The 19,942-nt window shown below is 37.7% G+C and overlaps 1 protein-coding gene across 1 annotated transcript; it reads left to right on the forward strand.

The window, feature by feature from the left end:
• Positions 1 to 19,225: 19,225 nt before the first annotated feature.
• LOC125357682 (60S ribosomal protein L10-like) lies at positions 19,226 to 19,645 on the forward strand. The gene has a single exon (XM_048354618.1). The coding sequence runs from the start codon at positions 19,226 to 19,228 to the stop codon at positions 19,643 to 19,645; it is 420 nt and encodes a 139-aa protein (XP_048210575.1).
• Positions 19,646 to 19,942: the final 297 nt, after the last annotated feature.

Consider the following 19,942-nt stretch of genomic DNA (forward strand, 5'->3'; position numbering starts at 1 on the left):
AGCATGCTATCACTAAGCCACATTCCCAGTCCAAGTCATTGACTTGTAAATTTAAAATATAGTTACTTTGGGGGTGTAGATCAAAAACATTTTAATCCCTAAATAAATTCTTGTTAGTCTAGGTTTTGAATTTCTTAGAGTATTCTTTCAATATTAGGCATCATATTTCTAGTTCAACAGTATTCTTTCTTTCCTTCCATACTGGATATCCCTTATCTGTGTAAGAACAAAAAGCACATATTACCATTTGACATATTTTAGTGGATTAATTTAATAGAAAAATAAGTTTCTTCTTGAAAGGCAGAGTCAATTTGTTATGCACTGAAAGATAATAGGGGTATTTTAAACTATATATTAATTATCTTTAAGTAGTTGTTCAAAGGAGTTACCTTTCAACAAACGCATTCACAAATACAATGCATCTTGATTAATGTCACCCCTCAATGGGCATTTTTTGAAGGAAGAACTGGATGGCAAGCAAAGAACTGATCCAAGAAATGCAACCTAAATGATTTTAGATCCAGGGGGAAAATAGTTTAGTCATAGAGTTAAATGCAGTAATGGGAGGAACTGTAAATAACAAAGAAGTTCCTGGTCCCTAAACATATTCAAGTCCAATATACTAAATCAACCAAACAAGACAGAACAGAGTCCTTACGGTGAGGCTTCTGTTACAGAGAATTGATTCAACAAAAGGATTTCCTGAATGAAACGTACTTGAAGTTGTTGGCAAGCCTATGAAATAGGAGAAAAGCAGCTAAAATTCTTGCAAGCAACAAAAATCCAAAAGAATATTTATCTTCTAGATTTTTAAGGTACTTATTCACTTTTCTTCATCTATGTTTTTATAATCCTTTCTCTCTTTCAAAGCATAGAGCAGCCTAGGAATATAAAAACTTTAAAAATTACAAAAACAAGAACTGTTTTATTTCTTATTTAATATATCCTTCAAGCCACAATTCCCATGTTATCTGTGATGAATGCTACATGAAGTCCAGCATCAAAATGTAGAGACAAAGGGTAAAAGGCAAACCAATGCAACAGCAATATTTACAAGACAATAATAGGCTGTAAACCAACTCTAGAACTCTGGGGAGAGAGGAACTGGGGGAGGAGCGGGAAGTTGGGAGAAAAATGAGGGAGGAGGTAACAAGTTTGATAGGAAATGTACTCACTGCCTTACATATGAAACTGTAACCCCTCTGTACACCACTTTGACAATAAATTAATTTTAAAAAGTCCAAAGGAATTTCTGAATATTCTTGAATATATAGATCTTTGTCATCATGCAGGCAAAAATGTATATATGTATATATATGTGATTAATAAACTTTGAGATTAAACATCAATAGATAACAAATATTTGAAATTTTTCTTTCCAATTTCTCTCTGGTTTTTACAATGGCTTCAGGTTAGCAGAGTACTAAAAGTTAATTGGCTTTGTCACTGGATGTGAAAATTGCATGGATTGAGCACATGAGGTTTCCCATAAAGCTGAAATTAATTGATATCACTATATTCCAGTGTTCTTTGTGACAAAGAGTGGCCATTTTGTGACCACATTCTGCAGAGGTAGAATGGTGATACCAGTTGACAAAGCAAAGATTTCCACTGGGGCAGGAGCTCCACAAATAGAAGAGTGCAAACCTTCAAATCAATATGAATTGTGGTAAATATATTATCACATGTACTCAGTTGAAGATGAAGATATTCATAAACACAGAAGGTGTGGCCACCTCATGTGTTGTATTACTTATTGAAATTAAAAGAAAAACTGGTTTTCTCCCAAGAATTCATCTGTTCTCATTTAATAGCATTCTTAAAAAATACACTTGTTAATAAAATTCCTCAACAAGTATAAACAATTGAATTTTAAGTTAAAACATTTGAGTCTTGGGTTCCATGAGTAACTGTATCTGTGCTATTCCTGGGTGTACTTACCATCATCCCTTATTTATCAGCAAATAGTCCATTCCTTATATATCTCTGCTAATCTCTAGGTCACAAAGGATTGGGTTCTAACTACTCATATCCCAGGTACTGGAAGATGGGGAGAAGGGAGAAGGCAGGATAATTCTTCCCATCTCTGGAAATTGATGTAGCAACTCAAAATTCTCTATAGCTCTAACTCTCGTAAGAATTAACAAAAGTTTTCAAATTTTCCAACTTTTGTTGGGTAATTGAAGTTCCTGAACTTCAGTTATGTTTCTTCCTCTCTTCATCGTAGGGCTGGGGTATAGGCTCCATACAAATGCTAATATGTGGGTTGCCTTGTCAGACTCTGATTTTACCAGTTCCTCCATCACCATTGTTTCTGCATTAAATCCTCTCAATTTTAAATGGTTCCTATTTTTGTGCATAAACCCTGAGTGAAATTAAACTTATTGCCATTTGCTTTATCTGTTAACTAGAGAATTGATCAATTCAGGAGCTGAGAATATGGCCAAGTGGTAGAATGCTTGCCTCACATACATGAAGCCCTGGGTTGGAGTCCTCAGCACCACCTATATAGAAGAAGCGAGAAGTGGAGCTGTGGCTCAAGTGGTAGAATGCTAGCCTTGAGCAAAAAGAAGCCAGGGACAGTGCTCAGGCCCTGAGTTCAGGCCCCAGAACCCGCTCCAAAAAATAAAAAAGAGAGAGAATAGATCATTTCAAAGCAAGTCAACTATAGGATTTTCAAAACAGTCAGTGATTCTGATCATTAAAAAAACAGTTCCTTGTTTCCAATTTGCAAAGAAAAAAGGGGAAAATATAGTCTTGTAATGCAAGCACATGGCCTGAAGCTACAATCATAGTTCACTGATTTTGTTCCTCCATTTAACATTGGAATGAAAATGTAGCTGAAGAAGATAGTGTGTGTAGATGTATAAATTAGATTAAGTGTGGCTTTGTGTGAGTCCCCAGGCACTTTCTCTCACATTATCAGGACGAATAAATCATACAATGCTTAATGAAAAACAAAGGGATTTTGTTTTCTTTTCTGGGATTTTACACTAGTCAAGAGAAGGGACAGATAAAGTTTAACCAGTGAGTTTCCAGGAAAGAGGAAGTTTGGCTTGATAAAGAAAATATGTGGAAGAATTTTTAACTCATTTGTAATATTTTGTCACTTTATACTCCTTGAGTGAGCAGCATGTAAGAATGTGTTTGTGTTAGGATGTTCTCATTAAACCTGCTTTAGTGTGCAGCTTTACCCTTCTCTTCCTTTCAGACCCAACCAGTAATTATTTATTTGTTTTGAATTAAAGTGATAGTATTTGATTGAATGTATGAAAATATCCCATTGAAAATTCCTAGCTAAATGGATGGAAAGAAAAATGATTCTTGGCTATTTGGGGATTTGATTAATTTTGAATGATTTGATTTATTTATTGTGTTATCTCCTGGATAAGCTGCAAATATAATAGGTACCTGATCTAAGGAAAATGTTGACATGGACAAATCAACTATGGCAGTAAGCTTGCTAGAAACTGACTTATCAACACACATACACACACACACACATACACACAGACACACACAGACACACACACACACACACCTTTGTAAACTAGGCATGTGATTTCTAGTAACTATCACTTGTTTAATAACTTAGAGGATATATATATGTATACACATGTGTATGTATATATACATATATATGCATAAGTACAATATACACATATGTGTTTATATACACACACACACATATATATATACATATATCAGATTAACACAACTCTTAAAATGTGGAGTACATATCCATTTAGAGATAAAGAATCAAATCCCAGAGAGATTTAGTAATCCCTGACCTTTGTACAGTAAACACTAGAGCCTGGTTTAAACCCAGATTCATAGGACTCCAATCCATGATTTACCTCTACTCCATCATATTGTATCATAAAATTTGGTCTTTATGACAACATACCTTGACCAGGAAACTGAGCACAAGGAAGCCCACCAAAGTCTTATACAAATTGGTTAATGGATTTGATTCTATAGAGTTTATCTAAGGCAGCTGTTCTTCACTTTGCTTTTCACCACTATGTCCCTACTTTGCCCCAGATTTTCCTTGAACATTTCTCTACTGTTGCAGATTACAATACATAGATGCTACCAGAGCCCACCTTAGGAAGACTTTGCTATAGAATGCTTTCTTGTTTTTAGTCAGATGATAGCTTCCTAATGATCATTGACCCTTGAAGAATTAACTCTTTCCCTTGAAAAGTATTTATAAATACTATTATTAGCTGAATGACTTCTTTTCTGGGTTCTAATGTCCCTTGGCCTGAACTTCAGTGAGGTAAGATTTCCATTTTCCTCTTCATCCTGGTAGGCTCTTCTGTATGGATTTTGTTGTATCCAAGTCTCCTTTATTGTTTTGAGACTTGAACATTGTATTCCTAGTATGATTGGACTAGAGAAAAGATTTGGCCCGGGAGTGTGGCTTAGTGGTACAGCACTAGCCTGGGAGTTGATCCACAGCAGATCAAGACAAAAAATATTAAGAAGCATGGACATGCTAGCATTTCTGCATCTTCAGTGCCTATTTGTCACCTATCTCTGGAGCCACATATCCCTCATGCTCAGTTTGGAGTAAGCGCAAGTTCCCATGCCTTTTCCTATCGTCTGCCATAAGAATATGTGTCCCCTGCCTCTTCTTTATCTTTTTTTTAATATTAGCAGGCATTGAGACACACACACACACACACACACACACACACACACACACAATTTAGTTTTATGACATGTTTATTTTGAACCTAAATCAGTTTTTATCTGCTAAGCTTCATCTTGGGAAACAATGTGACAGAATAACTGAAGTCAGGCTTGAGGTGCCAGGGATTCAACAGAATTTCTTTCTGATGCTTCCTTGAGGATTATGCAAGCCTTGTTTACTGGTTACTTAGCAATGCTCTGTAAGAGACCATAGAGTCCGTGGTAATCCCTTCTTACTTTGTCCTACTTAAAAACCATATAATATAATAAAAAAGAAATAAAAAACAGGGATATGTTAATTAGCTTGAAGTAAGGTTTCTAACATTCATATTGATTATATCACGTACTCACAAAGCTGAACATCATAAATTTATCAAAATACCATAAATATGTATGTATGTCTTTTATTTTCAATGTAAAAATAATTTTATATTAAAAATATAATGATTCCAAACAACAGCAAGATTTATTCAGAAATCTGAAGTTGTGTGCAGGGCTCAGCTGCTCTCTGTTCTACTTCATGTCAGCTGAGGATGTTGAAGGGCTGAGGTGGAAGTTATCTGAGATGTGAGTCACCACATGCTGGGGCCTGGGAAGACTCAAACATCTGGACTGCACAGGTGGGTTTCCTCAAGCATTTCTTCCTCTCCTGTGGTCAGTCTCTCCCTATGATCCTTCCAACATAGTAGCTGCAGGACAGCCAGACTACATACATGCTAGATAAAGGCTCCCAAACTCTATATTGGAGAGAGAGAAAGGCAGAAATTGTATCACTTACATTCTCTTCTATTTTTATAAATGACAGCTTTATTTTGGCTGACAATATTGGAGATTTCAGTTCATGTTCAATTCATTCTCCTTCTTTTGAGTCTGTGACAAAGGGTACATTCTGGTAAGGAATGTGTAATGAAACAAGCTGCTTTCCTCATGGCCTGCGCCAAGGAGAGGGTGAGTGAGAGAAAGGGAAGCACAGAATTACACTTTTAAAAAATGATATTTACTTCCTTATTGATTATTATCTTCAAGTATTTGTACAAAGGAGTTTCCACTTAAGAAAACCTTCTCACCCACCCCTCCTCTATGCGCCACTTTCCCTCACTTTTCTTAATTTTGTAGGATATACATTGCATTCTTGACTGCATTTTCTCTCCCCTGTCCTCTTTATTTGTCTACCACTTTTCCCTTAATCACAACCCACCTCTTTTGAGGACCTACTTTCTGGTTTTAAGGCAAATGAATATAGAAACTGCTCCTTCAAGGAGGTAGAGCATAACTCTCTACCCCTCTGGTGTGGGCTCTGTGTAGTAAGTGACTTGGTTTGACACTATATAGTATGGAAAGGAAATAAATAAAAATAAATATCCAGTGGAAAAACATGGAAAGCAGTACCGTAGTGATAATTTAATTGTTAACTTGATTGAATTTAGAAATACCTGGGAGATGAGTAAAGCATAATTTTTGTTTCATAGGGAAGATTTTTCTGAGATCTTCTACTTAATTTTGAGTCGAGGCCATTGTGTCATGAGCATGTAATTTGCACTTTGGGTTATAATTCATTATCCAGTTATTGGTTTTGTTGCTCGAATTTTGACCAGCAGGCAAAGTTTTAATTGTCAGGTGGAAGAATGAGAGATAAATGAGAGATTGTGGGTATTACTTCTTTTTCTATCAATAAACTGATTTAGGACACATTACTTACGGCTGAAAAGCAAAAAAGAAAGACAGGCCATCAAAAAGTTAAGTTTACACCAGGAGTTGCCAATTTATTTTTCAAGTATTGAATCATAAATATTTCAGACTGTGTTGCTAGTATTGTCTCTGTTATGGTACTGGAGTCAGTTATATGAAGCACCTATAAAGAAACTTAAAGAGACAGATGTGGCTGTGTTGCAATGAAACTTTAAGAAAACAGCAAGCCAGAATTGGCCAAAGGCAATAGCTTATTCATGCTTGGTTTAAAATATTTCCTTTGAAGGTATAAAAAGATAAAGAGAAGAGGTTAAAATGAATAAAATTTCTATGTAAGCTAAATCTTTGAAATTACAGTGTAATAAGTGAAAAAACAGTGTCTTAAGTTAGTACATGAAAAATAGTAATATGAACATATCATTTAGGATAACAGAGGCAACTAAGCACAAATTATTGCTCTGAAGAGTGTGTTGGAAGTGGCGAAAAGTAGATGGAGTTGGAACCATTACTTTAAAGCACAAATTATTCTATATTATAAGTATAAAATTTTTGAATATTGCTTTTATAAAAATATAAGTAATGAATTGCTGAATGAAATTAATTTCGGTGGCATCTTCAAATGCTAATTAATTCATTAATTATTTTTATTTTTCTATTAAAGTCAACCGAAGCATCTAAATTGCCTTATTCTAGGCAATAAAGTATTATACTCTAGGGAAAACTAAGTCATGAGTTCTTAAGTTCCATGCTCAAATTTAGATATTATATGTACCTATACTGGTAGAATTTTTTTGAATCATCCTTGTTATGTCTTTGTCTTATTTTAAAAAAATGAAAAATAAAACTATCTGGCCTTTGTGCAGCTATGTAAGGGTCTCTTACAAGAAATAACAACTGTCATTTGAGGACAATTCTGTAGAAAATGTTAATGCTTCTTCCAATTTCACATCGAAAAAAAGTGGGCTTTATGGGCTTATCTTTAAGATTTCTTGAGATTTTCCTTACATATTCTTAGTAGTAGTTCAACTATCACATGAATAAATCTCACGGAAAGCTCGGTATTTAGCACTATACTACTTGGCTTAGAGATTACATGTGAGTCCAACTGTCAATTCTCTGTAGTATCTTCTTTAAAGCCTTCCATTCCTTGTTATTGATGCTTATCTACAACTTTTTGATATGATAAACAGTTTTACTCAGGAAATAAAACACATATATGACACAAATAATGTCAGTGATTCTTTGACATTTATTGATAAACAATGAATCAATACTTGTAAATATATTAAACATGAATTTCACAAAACTATTTTGTTGTTTGAGGATAACAGCTGATTTGATAACCAAAGAAAAGAGCAGTATATTACCCAAAGCATTACATTTCTATAAAGTTATGAAGTGTCTGCACTATTCATTGGAGAGTATTTTATTGAAAACATTAATAATGAAATCAGCACATCATTAAATCAACAAATTTTATGATCATCATTAATTTGGTTAAAAGTCAGATCAGTCTTCCTGTACCATATAATTATGAATAATGCAAACATCATAAACACTCTCTTGGGAATGTAAACCTGGTTCATACCAACTTGTCACCATTTTGTTTTCACAATTGGAGAAATAAATTATGTCACTCATTGATTTGAGCAAATTGAAACCGATGTTAACCTCAAATGAAAATGATGAAAACATGCTCTTTTTAAGGATGTCATCTGACATGAATTTTAAGTATTAGAAGCTACACTTGATCTTCCCAATAAAATTTTTAACAATAATTATGCTATAACTGCCATATATATAGTGATTACCATTTCTTAGGCATTCTGTCAAATACTTTATGTATGTTGTGTTTCCTCTAATTCTCTCAACATTTCATGGATAGTTTTTATCCCTCTTAACTGCTTCAGGGAATTTGGATCTAGAATATTAAATGTTGTTGTATGGGACTGGCTGGCATCTATATTGTCTTGTACCTGGAAAGTGTAGTAGGTTAAGGTTGACTCGCCTTGCTCTTGTTTTACCCCTTTAGAAACCACCACACCAGCTTCTTCATTGCAGCCAGATGACATTTCTAACGCACATGTATACGCTTACACATTATCTGATTTCTCTATGCACAGCTCTTCATGAACTGCTTATTGTACACAGAAAAATATTTTGCAGTACATGGCTCTCTCTTTAGGATCTGGTATAATGTGCATAGGAATCTGGGTGCTTTCCTAACCTCCATACACAGCACCTAACCCTTTCTGCCATGACACCTTTCCTAGTACCAGCAAATTGGGGCTAACATTTGCTAACACATACCTTTATTTTTTCTTCCATTTACACTGTTTCCACTTGCTAGAACATTCTTTTTTGTTATTTATCTTTTTTATCAAACTTCCACATAGCCTCATCTACCTACAGACCTTCTCAAGCTGGAATCATGTGTTTCTCTTCAATTATGGTTTCCTTCTGTTCACATTGCATGTGGTCTGGACACATCTATACTCTTGTAGTAGTCGTCATCCATAATTTATTGTTCCTCATTTTTCTTTTTCCCAAAGCAGCTTAATCTTATTGAACATAGAACAAAGAATTTAAGTTCAAAAAGACCTATGTTGGACATAGTGCCTGGGTTGTGGTAAGCTGTATAGGACTTTGTGAATAGTAAATAAATTAAAAGTATATTCTTTTATATATATATATATATATATATATATATATATATATATATATACTTATTATCAAACTGAATTACAAAGAGGTTATAGTTTCATACATTAGGCATTGGATACATTTCTTGTACTGTTTGTTACCTCGTCCCTCATTCCCCCCTCCCGCCTCCCCCTACCCTCCCCCACCCCCCATGGGTATAGTTCAGTTGTTCAATTCATTTTCACCAAACATTTTGTAAGTATTGCTGTTGTAATTTGTCTTTTTTTTACCCTGTGTCCCTAGATTTTGGTATTCCCTTCCAATTTCCTAGTTCTAATACCAGTATACCCGGTTTCCAATATACTCAGATAACATACAGAGATAGTGTATCTACAACCACAGGAAGGTGATACAGGAATATCATCAATAATAGAGGCTACAGTTACATATGGCATGTTGAAAGTAGTTACAACTGTGATATAACAATCGTTTCCATAACATGGGGTTCATTTCACTTAGCATTATTTTATGTGTTCATAAGGGTATAGCTATTGGGCTCCTGTGATCCTCTGCTGTGAATTGCGTAAACCTGTGCTAATTATTCCCAATAATGGAGACAATATAGTCCATGTTTCGTTGGGTCTGGATCACTTCACTGAGTATAACTTTTTCCAAGTCCTTCCATTTCCTTACAAATGAGGCAATGTCATTCTTTCTGATAGAGGCATAAAATTCCATTGTGTAAATGTACCACATTTTCCCGATCCACTCATCTACTGAGGGCCTCTGGGTTGGTTCCATATTCTAGCTATGACAAATTGTGCTGCGATGAACACTGTTGTGCTGGTGGCTTTAGTGTGATTATGTTTGGATAGATACCCAAAAGTGGGGCTGCTGGGTCATAGGGGAGCTCTATGTTTAGCCTTCTGAGGAATCTCCATACCACTTGCCAGAGTGGATGAACCAGTTTACATTCCCACCAACAATGAAGTAGGGTTCACTTTTGGCCACATCCCCACCAACAGTTGTTATTGTAAGTTTTCTTGATATAGGACATTCTTACTTGGGTGAGATGGAATCTCAATGTTGTTTTGATTTGCATTTCTTTTATGGCCAGTGATATAGAGCACTTTTTCATATGTCTCTTGGCCATTCTCATTTCCTCATCAGAGAAGTCTCTTTTTAAGTCTTTAGCCCACTTGTTGAGGGGGCTATTGGTTCTTTGCAGTTTTGTTTTGGAGGAATGTAATTTTTTTAGTTCTGCATATATTTTAGATATGAGGCCTATGACCAGTTGTATGACCAGTAAAGATGTTTTCCCAATCTGTGGGCTTTCTGTTTATCTTGCGAGCTATGTCCTTTGTCCTGCAGAAACTCTGCAGTTTGATGCAGTCCCATTTGTCCAACCTTTCTTTGATTTGTAGCCTTTCTGGGTCTTTGTTAAGGAAGTTCTGTCCTGTGCCAAGGAGCCCAAGTGTTTCTCCTACTCCTTCCTTTAGTGTTTTCAGGGTTTCTGTTTTGATTTCGAGGTCTTTGATCCATTTGGAATTGATTTTGGTGCAGGGTGATATATAAGGATCTAGTTTTAGTTTGTTGCATGTGTTGAACCAGTTTTGCCAGCACCATTTGTTAATGAGGCTATCTTTCTTTCAGACTATTGTTTTGGCTCCTTTATCAAAGATTAAGTAGGCATAGCTCTGTGGGTTCATTTCTGGGTCTTCAATTCTGTTCCATTGGTCTTCAGGCCTGTGCTGGTGCCAATACCAAGCCATTTTTATTACTATAGCGTTATAATAAAGCTTGAACTTGGGTACTGTAATCCCTCCAGCACCGTTCTTTCTGCTTAGGATTGTTTTTGCTATTCTAGGTCTTTTTTTGTTCTATATGAATTTCAGTATTGCTTCCTCTATTTCATTAAAAAATGGTGTTGGGATATTAATGGGTATTGCATTGAATTTATAGATAGCCTTTGGCAATATTGCCATTTGATTACATTAATCCTCTCAATCCAGGAGCATGGGAGGTTTTTCCATTTCCTTAGTTCGGCCTTAATTTCACTTTTCATGTTCTTAAAGTTCTCATCGTAGAGGTCTTTTGTTTCTTTGGATAAGGTTATTCCTAGGTACTTTATGTTCTTTGAGGCTATTGCAAAAGGAGTTGCATTCCTGATTTCAGCCTAGGTCTTTGAGTCATTAGCATAGAGTCGTTAGCATATAGAAAGACCATTGATTTTTGAGTGTTTATTTTATACCCTGCAACTTTGCCAAAGTTTTGGATCAGCTCTAGTAGCTTGGGAGTAGAGTCTATGGGGTTCTTTAGGTATAGGATCATGTCATCTGCAAAGAGAGAAATTTTAACTTCATCTTTTCCTATTTGGATCCCCTTTATATTTTCTTCTTGCCTAATTGCTCTGGCTAGGAATTCTAGTACTATGTTGAACAGAAGGGGAGAGAGTGGACATCCCTGTCTTGGTCTTGATTTTAAAGGGAATGGCTTTAGTTTTTCACCATTTAGAGTTTTGCTTGCTGTTGGTTTGTCATAAACTGCCTTGATTATATTCAGGAGTGTTCCCTGGAATCCCAGTTTTTCCAGGGCTTTTAGCATAAATGGGGGCTGGATTTTATCAAACGCTTTCTCTGCATCGAGTGAGTATAACCATGTGGTTCTTTACCTTGCTCAGGTTGATGTGTTGGATTACTTTAATTGGCTTGAGTTTATTGAAACAACTTTGCATCCTTGGGATGAATCCACTTTGATTGTGATGTATGATTTCTTTGATGACCTGTTGAAGTTGATTGGTTGAGAATTTTTTTTTTTTTTTGGCCAGTCCTGGGCCTTGTACTCAGGGCTTGAGCACTGTCCCTGGCTTCCTTTTTTTTTTTTTTCTCAAGGCTAGCACTCTGCCACTTGAGCCACAGCACCACTTCTGGCCGCTTTCTGTATATGTGGTGCTGGGAAATCGAACCCAGGGCGTCTTATATATTTGAGGCAAGCTCTCTCGCCACTAGGCCATATCCCCAGCCCTTTGTTGAGAATTTTTGAGTCTATATTCATCAGGACAATCGGTCTATAGTCCTCTTTCTGTGATGAGTCTCTGCCTGGTTTTGGGATGAGGGTTAGAGTGGCTTCCTAGAATGTGTCTGGTAGTGAACGTTCTCTTTCAATTTCATTGAAGATTTTGAGAAATATTGCTGTGATTTCTGTTTTGAAGGCCTTGTAGAATTGTGCTGTGAATCTGTCTAGACCTGGGCTTTTCTTGGCTGGGAGATCACTTATTGCCTTTTCTATTTCAGTACTGGATATGGGTCTGTTCAGAAGATTTAAGTCTTCCTGGGGATATGAATTTTTTCTAGGAAATCATTTCTTCCAAGTTCTCATATTTGTTGGCATAAAGGTTTGCATATTAGTCCCTTATTATGGTCTGAATTTTGGTTGTTTCTGTGGTAATGTTACCTGTTTCATCTCTGATCTTGTTTATTTGAGTGTGCTGCCTTCGTTTTTGGTCAGGTTTGCTAGGGGTCTGTCTATCTTGTTGATTTTTTTCAAAGAACCACTCTTTGTTTTGTTGATTCTTTCGATGGTTTTTTTTCTCTCTAATTTATTTAGTTCTGATTTGATTTTAATTATTTGCTTTCGTCTATTGACTTGGGGTTTGGCTTGTTCTCTTTGAAGGAAATTAAGATGCTTCCTTAAATGATTGAGTTACTGTTTCTCCAGTTTGTTGGTGTATGCATTCAGAGATATAAATTTTCCTCTGAGTACTGCGTTTGCTGTGTCCCAAAGGAGCTAGTACTTTGTGTCCTCATCTGGTTGAGTTCCATAAACAATTGAATTTCCGTTTTAATTTCTTCAATGAGACACTGATGGTTCAGCAGTGTGTTGTTTAGTCTCCATGAACTGTAGGATTTTCTGTGGTGGCTGTTTGAGTTGAGCTGTAATTTTATTCCATTGTGGTCTGAGAGAATGCAGGGAATGGTTTTGATACTTTTGAATTTGTAGATTTTCTTTGTGCCCTAAGATGTGATCTATTTTGGAGAATGTTCCATGTGCCGCTGAGAAGAATGTGTATTCTCTTGCTGCAGGGTGGAATAGTCTGTAGATGTCAACTAAGGCTAGTTGTTCTATGCACTTGTTTATTTCTCTGGTTTCTTTGTTCGGTTTTTGGTGTGTCTATCTGTCCAGAGGTGATAGTGAAGTGTTAAATTCCCCAACTAACAATGTTTTTGGGTCTATGTGTGTTTTTAGAGTCAGTACTGTTTGTTTGATGAAGTTGGGTGCTCCTGCATTTGGTGTGTAGATATTTAGAATGGATATAACTTCCTGTAGGAGAGATCCTTTTATTAGTATGTAGTAGCCTTCTTTTTCTCTTCTTACCTTTTTAAATTTGAAGTCAATTTTGTCTGATACTAGGATTGCATCTCTGTCCTGCTTATGGGGCCATTTGCTTTATAGATTTGATTCCAGCCTTTCACTTTTAGAAGATGTTTCCTTTGGTGGATAGATGAGTCTCTTGGAGGCATCAGAAAGAAGAATCTTGATTTTTGATCCAATTTATAAGCCTATGTCGTTTCATTGGCAAATTAAGTCCATTAATGTTGAGAGTTAGGATTGAGAGCTGATCATTTGTTCCCTTCATTATCCCTATCTTGTTGAAATCTTAGTCTTCCCATTTGTTGATCTGTTATTCTGGTTTACTATTTAGAGTTCATTTCTCTGTCTGCATTGGGATCTTGATTATTTTCTCTGTACAGTACATCTTTGAGGATTTTTTGTAAAGCTGGTTTGGTGGAGCTATATTGTTTCAGTTTTTCCTTACTTTGGAAGACTTTTATTTGACCTTTGGCTATGAATGAGAGTTTAGCTGAGTACACTATTCTTGGTTGGTAGTTATTTTTATTTAGGGTTTGGCATACCTCATTCCAGGCTCTCCTTGCTTTCATGGTCTCTGGTGAGATGTCTGGGGTAATTCTTATTGCTTTTCCTTTATATGTGATTGTTTTCTTCTCCCTAACAGCTTTAAGGATTCTTTTCTTGGACTCTACTGATACTGTTTTGATCACAATGTGTCAGTGGGATGTCCTATTCTGGTCTGGTCGGTTTGGAGTTCTAAATGCTTGTTGTATATGTATAGGTCTTTCCTTCTGGATATTTGGGGGAGTTTTCAGCTAATATTCTGTTAAATAGGTTGTCTATTCCATTAACTTCCTTCTCCAGGTTTTCCTCAATACCTGTTATCCTTAAATTGGGCTTTCTGATTGTATCTTGAATCTCCTGGAGCGATCTCTTTTGTCGATTGGATTGTTTTTATATTGATCTTTGATCTTTCTCCATAAATTCTAGGGAATCTTCAGCTCCTGAGATTCGATCCTCTGCTTCAGTTTGTCGGGATTGTAGGCTAGCTACTTGATTTTGAATCTCTTTTCCTTCTGACTGGTCTTTCTTGATGATTTCCATGTCATCTCTTAGGTCCTGTATGGACTTCTTTACTTCATTAACCTCATTAATTTGGTTTTGAGTATTGTCTCTCAAATCTTTTAGCTGGGTAGCTATCTTTTCATTTGACTCTTGAAGTTCAATTATCTTTCTATTTGTGGAGACTATGAAATTCTCCATTAATTTTTGCTTTGCCTCCTCACGCTCTAAAATAATTGACTGAAGCAATTCAAACTTTTCATTTATCATGTTTATCAGTAGAATTTGTAGAGCATTTGGGGGGTTCTCTTCTATGTCTTTGATTGACTGCTCTGCTTCCTGCTTGTTTTGAGTGGGAGATAAGACTACATTGTTTGCCATCTTTCTTGTGTTTCTTCTGCCCATTTGGATTGGGAATGCCAATCTACAAGCTCCTCTGAGCACCGTTTAAGACCCAAAGCAGACCTTACCAAGCACTGCTTTGTAAATCTTAGGAGTTCACAGTTATATACAGATACCTTTTATACCTGTATATAAAATTAGATTTGGTGTTCCTAAAGAATACAATTTCAATATAACAACCAATCCTTAGCCCTGTATTCAGTAGTTACTTCTTTACTGTTACAATCAGATGAGCAATTCTTATTCTTATATTAAGTTCCTTTTGGATTGGCTTTCTCTATGAACCCCTTTGTTTCACTCGGATTAAGCAGGGATACCCTCTACCCAATAACCAGGAGTCAGTGGGATCTGGAGGACCTAGAAGTAAGTCAGGAGGGTAAGTTAGAGGTAGTAATGAAACTAGAGTAAAATGTATGAGGGGGCGATGATTTTGGTTTTGTTTCAGTGACATGGAAATGTGGAGGAGAGTAGAATCAGTAGAAACAACAAGGTTAAAATGATAGACAGTGGAGAGTTAGCAGTATAGAGTGGAGGTAGGAAAGTAATTTTCAAAGGAAGATAATGCAAAGAGAGAAATAAAGAAAATACAGGAAGACAGATGCACATAATTATTTAATTATAAAAATTATTTTAAAAAATAAAAAGAAAAAAAAAACAGAAAAAGAAAAAAGAAAAAAAATGAACAACAACAGCAACAAAAAAATTGATAGAACAAACAGGTGAAAATTGAAAACAAAACAAACCAATGACATTTCAGAAATGAAAATATAAAAAAAAAAACAGAAATGAAAGCTTAAAAAGCTTTTGAGACAAAAAAAAGGCTTCCTTGTTTGGGTGGGCTTTCTACAGTCTCAGGTTTCTTTGTAAGGGTCTGCAGTCTATTCTGCCACTTGGCTGATTTGACTTGCTTTCAGTTTGCAGGGGGTGGATCTGCTCTGACCCACTTCCCTTGTTTGTGAAATCCTTGGCTCTGTGGTTCCCACAGCTTGTAGGTAAGACTTGGGCATCCTCTGTTGATGGCGGACGTGGACAGTCTTGGGAACTGTGGCTCCTCCGTCTGCTGTGTGGCTACTGTCTTTAAAGCCTGGCTCTGAATAGGCTGTGGACTCAGCAGGGTGGGGCGCCCCTGGCCTGGTTTACTCGGCTCAGGGTTGCTTGCCTGGGGGAAGTTCCTCCCTCCTGGGCAAGGTGGCCTTCTGGGCAGAGCTAGGTATGGAATTCAGCTCCATTTCGGGCTGGGAATTGGGCTTCTAAATGGGACCGTTTATCTGTCTCAGGTAGATTGTTCTCCCATGTGACTGTTCCGTGCCACCGATAGCTGCTAGCCACTTTCGCTTTTAATTTAGGAATTCTGGCAGGCAGGGTGGGCACCTCTACCTGAGCTGAGGCCCAGAACAAGCCCCTCGCCAGGGCAAGGGTCATTCTCCTGGGCGGAGCTGGCTCTCACTGGTTGGTCCCTCTTGTCCTTCTCAAAGATGGTCACTTTGTCCTCGCTTTCCCCAGGTGAGCATTAGCTCCAGTCTGGTCTGACCCCTTGCCAGTGTCAAAGATGGCATTTTGCTCTGGTGGTTGGGGAAGGAGCTGCTTTGTGGGCAAGAGTGAGAATGTCTTTCGTGGAAGTATTCACGCTGTCTCTGCGATTTCAGCCCGTCCGTGCTCAGCCTGCGATTCACGTCTGTACACTGCTCTCTGGAGGATTTCTCCCCAGTCTCCATTGAGCTGCGTGGAGTGCAGGGCGCTGTGCTGGTGGCAGCACTGGTGTGGCAGCGGGAGGCCGCCTGGAGCTCAGATCTGTGTTTTCAGACCAGCAAAGTTGATTTTTCCTTCCTGGCTGTAATCCCTGTACTGTTATAACTTATTAGGGCTGTCTGTCTAGGGGTAAAAGTTTCTCTGGGATGGGAAAACTGCGGTGTTGGAGAGAGCTCAGCTAGGGCTCTGCTGCTTCTCCACCGTCTTCCCGGAAGTCTCCCCTAAAAGTATATATATATATATATATATGTATATATATATATATATATTTTTTTTTTTTTTTTTGCCAGTCCTGGGGCTTGGACTCAGGGCCTGAGCACTGTCCCTGGCTCCTTTTTGCTCAAGGCTAGCACTCTGCCACTTGAGCCACAGCGCCACTTCTGGCCATTTTCTGTATATGTGGTGCTGGGGAATCGAACCCAGGGCCTCATGTATATGAGGCAGGCACTCTTGCCACTAGGCCATATCCCCAGCCCCCAAAGTATATTCTTAATCATAACAGTTTTTGCCTCTAGTGTAGCCTCCAGCTACGCCACTAAGTATCTGGGGTGTGTGTGTGTGTGTGTGTGTGTGTGTGTGTGTGTGTGTGTGTGTGTGTGTGTTGGGAATGTTGGAATGATTCCTATTCCCAATTGAACTGAAAATATCTGTACCAAAAATGATTATATTTGCTTTTACCTAGCACTAAAATACAACATGCTTTGCAAGGGAAATTTTTATCTTTCTTCTGACAAACACATAAAATGTCTATAGGGAAATACAAAGAGAATCTGCTCTTGATCTTGCTGCTGTAGAAAGTAGAAGCTAAGCCAATACATAAAAGATGGCTTCTTCCTAGTGCCAGCAAGATTGCTAAAATCCAAAGATGTGAGGCTGAAAAGATGATGCATCCCATGAAAGTGCTTTCCTCTGCGAGAAAGTGAGGTGCATCAGCAGGTTGAATAAGGTGTCAATTAAGGAATATTTATCTTAAAGTAGTACTTGTGCAGTAGCTCAAATGCGACTTCAGGTCTTCATTCCTACTAAATTTCCACATGTTCCTTATATATCTTTTCAGTGATCACATTTTAGTAGCATTGGTTCAGAAACAGTCTGTTATTTCTATACACCAAGCCCAAATATAGGCAGCTCACACCTCTGACTTTAGATATGAAATATTGTCTGTTAATCCTTTCTTTTTTAAGTTCATTCTGGGTACATTGGCATATCAGTGAAAGGAGGATAAAACATTTATTTGAAGCAATTTATAAAGCATGGAATTTGTGCATTGCTTGTGGTTGATATTGTCAGGAAAGCATCCCCCGCTAACCCTGAGATTAACTTTTCTAATTATCTCAACACTAACACACTTTCTCCAGGGATGAAGTTCCTGCTATGACAGGACAGAGAAAAACAAGTCTTGGTGACACAGAAAAATTCAAATCAACATGAAAAACAATCATGTCATCAGAAACAAATGAGAATGCCAAATAAGGCAGATGACATTTGCTCATCCTCCCATTGGAATAGCCTTAACCATCCCCCTCTGGCTGTTATGTGGCTAGGCTAAGGGTATGATTAGTCTCATCAGCTTTCAAATACAAATAAGAAACAAAGAATCTAATATCTTTTTACATAGTACAATATGCTATTTCTAAGTCACCCACTGATAGCACAAATTTCTGGCTCCTGAATACCACACTTCTAGAAGGAACAGAATAGCATAGAGCAAATCGTGTAGTATGAAGTACCATTGATGCTGCTCAAACTAAATCAAGTTAATAATTAGAAATATATTTTGTAAAGGTATGGAAAATTATTTAGCATGAATTTGAAGGTGTTGGGGATAAAAGGGCTTCGTTTTTCCCAAATGCATGTTTGCACAAATTCCAAAAGAGTTGCAATCATAGGAGAATTGTATTTTCTTACTCTATATATTAGACAAGATCGGGCGTGTTCAGAGTGGTATGGCCGGTACTCTATATAGTAGTTATCTAAAGTTAATATGGGAACAAAAAGGCCATCCTCCTCTCAGTGCCCACACACCATTGCCCAGAGGCATGCATAAAGCCTTCAGTGGGAAATGATCATCTTGCAGCCCCCAGGCTGGCTTGAAATTATCCAGCAGTCTTTTCTGTGTTATGTCCTATAGTATAATGGAAAATTAATTGATGGGCTAATACGTAAGAGCAGAAAGAGTTTTTTCTGCTGTGCTTAGTCCGGCATAAATATCATTTTTTTTTGTAGTACTTCTTAAATTCTATCCATAGAGTATTGTTGGGATTTCTTAACAAGAATATGGACTATTGAAAGAGGTTATAATAGATGACCTAGTTAGCTCCAAATCATTCCATGTGTTCCTATTGAGGGGCATTCACCAGGTACTATTAGTAGCATAAATTGTAGATATGATTAATTTACTGGAGAATACTGTGAACTCATCTGGAAAAGACAAATGTCACTAACCAGACATCTTTACATCTTTATGGCTGAGGCAGAGTGTAGCTAACACAGATAATTTCAAGATTGATATTATAACCAACAAATTCTGTAGAATTTATTTATTAAAATTCCTATCCTCCAACAGTTGTGTGTGTGTGTGTGTGTGTGTGTGTGTGTGTGTGTATTATACTTTAGAAGTAATGGTATAGACATGGTGAAGAGTTGTGGGAAAGATTGCTTCCACATCTGGGTGCGCCTGCATCCCTTCCACGTCATCCGCATCAACAAGATGCTGTCCTGCGCAGGCGCCGACCACCTGCAGACCCGCTTGCGCAGGGCCTTCGGGAAGCCGCAGGGGACCGTGGCCCGCGTCCACACTGGCCAGGTTATCATGTCCACCTGCACCAAGCTGCAGAGCGAGGAGCACGTCATCGAGGCCCTGCGCAGGGCCAAGTTCAAGTTCCCCGGCCACCAGAAGATCCACATCTCCAAAAACTGGGGCTTCACCAAGTTCAATGCCCAGGAGTTCAAGGCCAAGATGGCGCAGAAGCGTCTCATCTTGGATGGCTGCGGAGTCAAGTACGTGCCCGACGGAGGCCCCCTGGACAAGTGGTGGGCTCTGCACTCCTGAGGCCCCCGGCTTCCCCAAGACCGGACAGTCATGCTCGCCAGAAACTTCCCTTGAATTGGGCCACTGTTGATGTTCATTTCACGTTTTCAAAACATTCGTGTGATGTTTAGGATACAGACTAGTGGACAGTCACGTTTTTTGTGGTTATTCAGAATGTTTTCACTAAAAGAAGCTGTTCCTTGCTTCAATAGGAAATACCATTTATAGAGACAAGTATTGCTGTTCTGGACCAAACTCGTTACATTTGGAAGAGAAGGAAATAGGCCATGTTATTTGTAGCAGAGTCAAGTTTCACGT

Source organism: Perognathus longimembris, chromosome 9, assembly GCF_023159225.1.
Source record: "Perognathus longimembris pacificus isolate PPM17 chromosome 9, ASM2315922v1, whole genome shotgun sequence".
NCBI classification, from domain to species: Eukaryota; Metazoa; Chordata; class Mammalia; order Rodentia; family Heteromyidae; genus Perognathus; species Perognathus longimembris.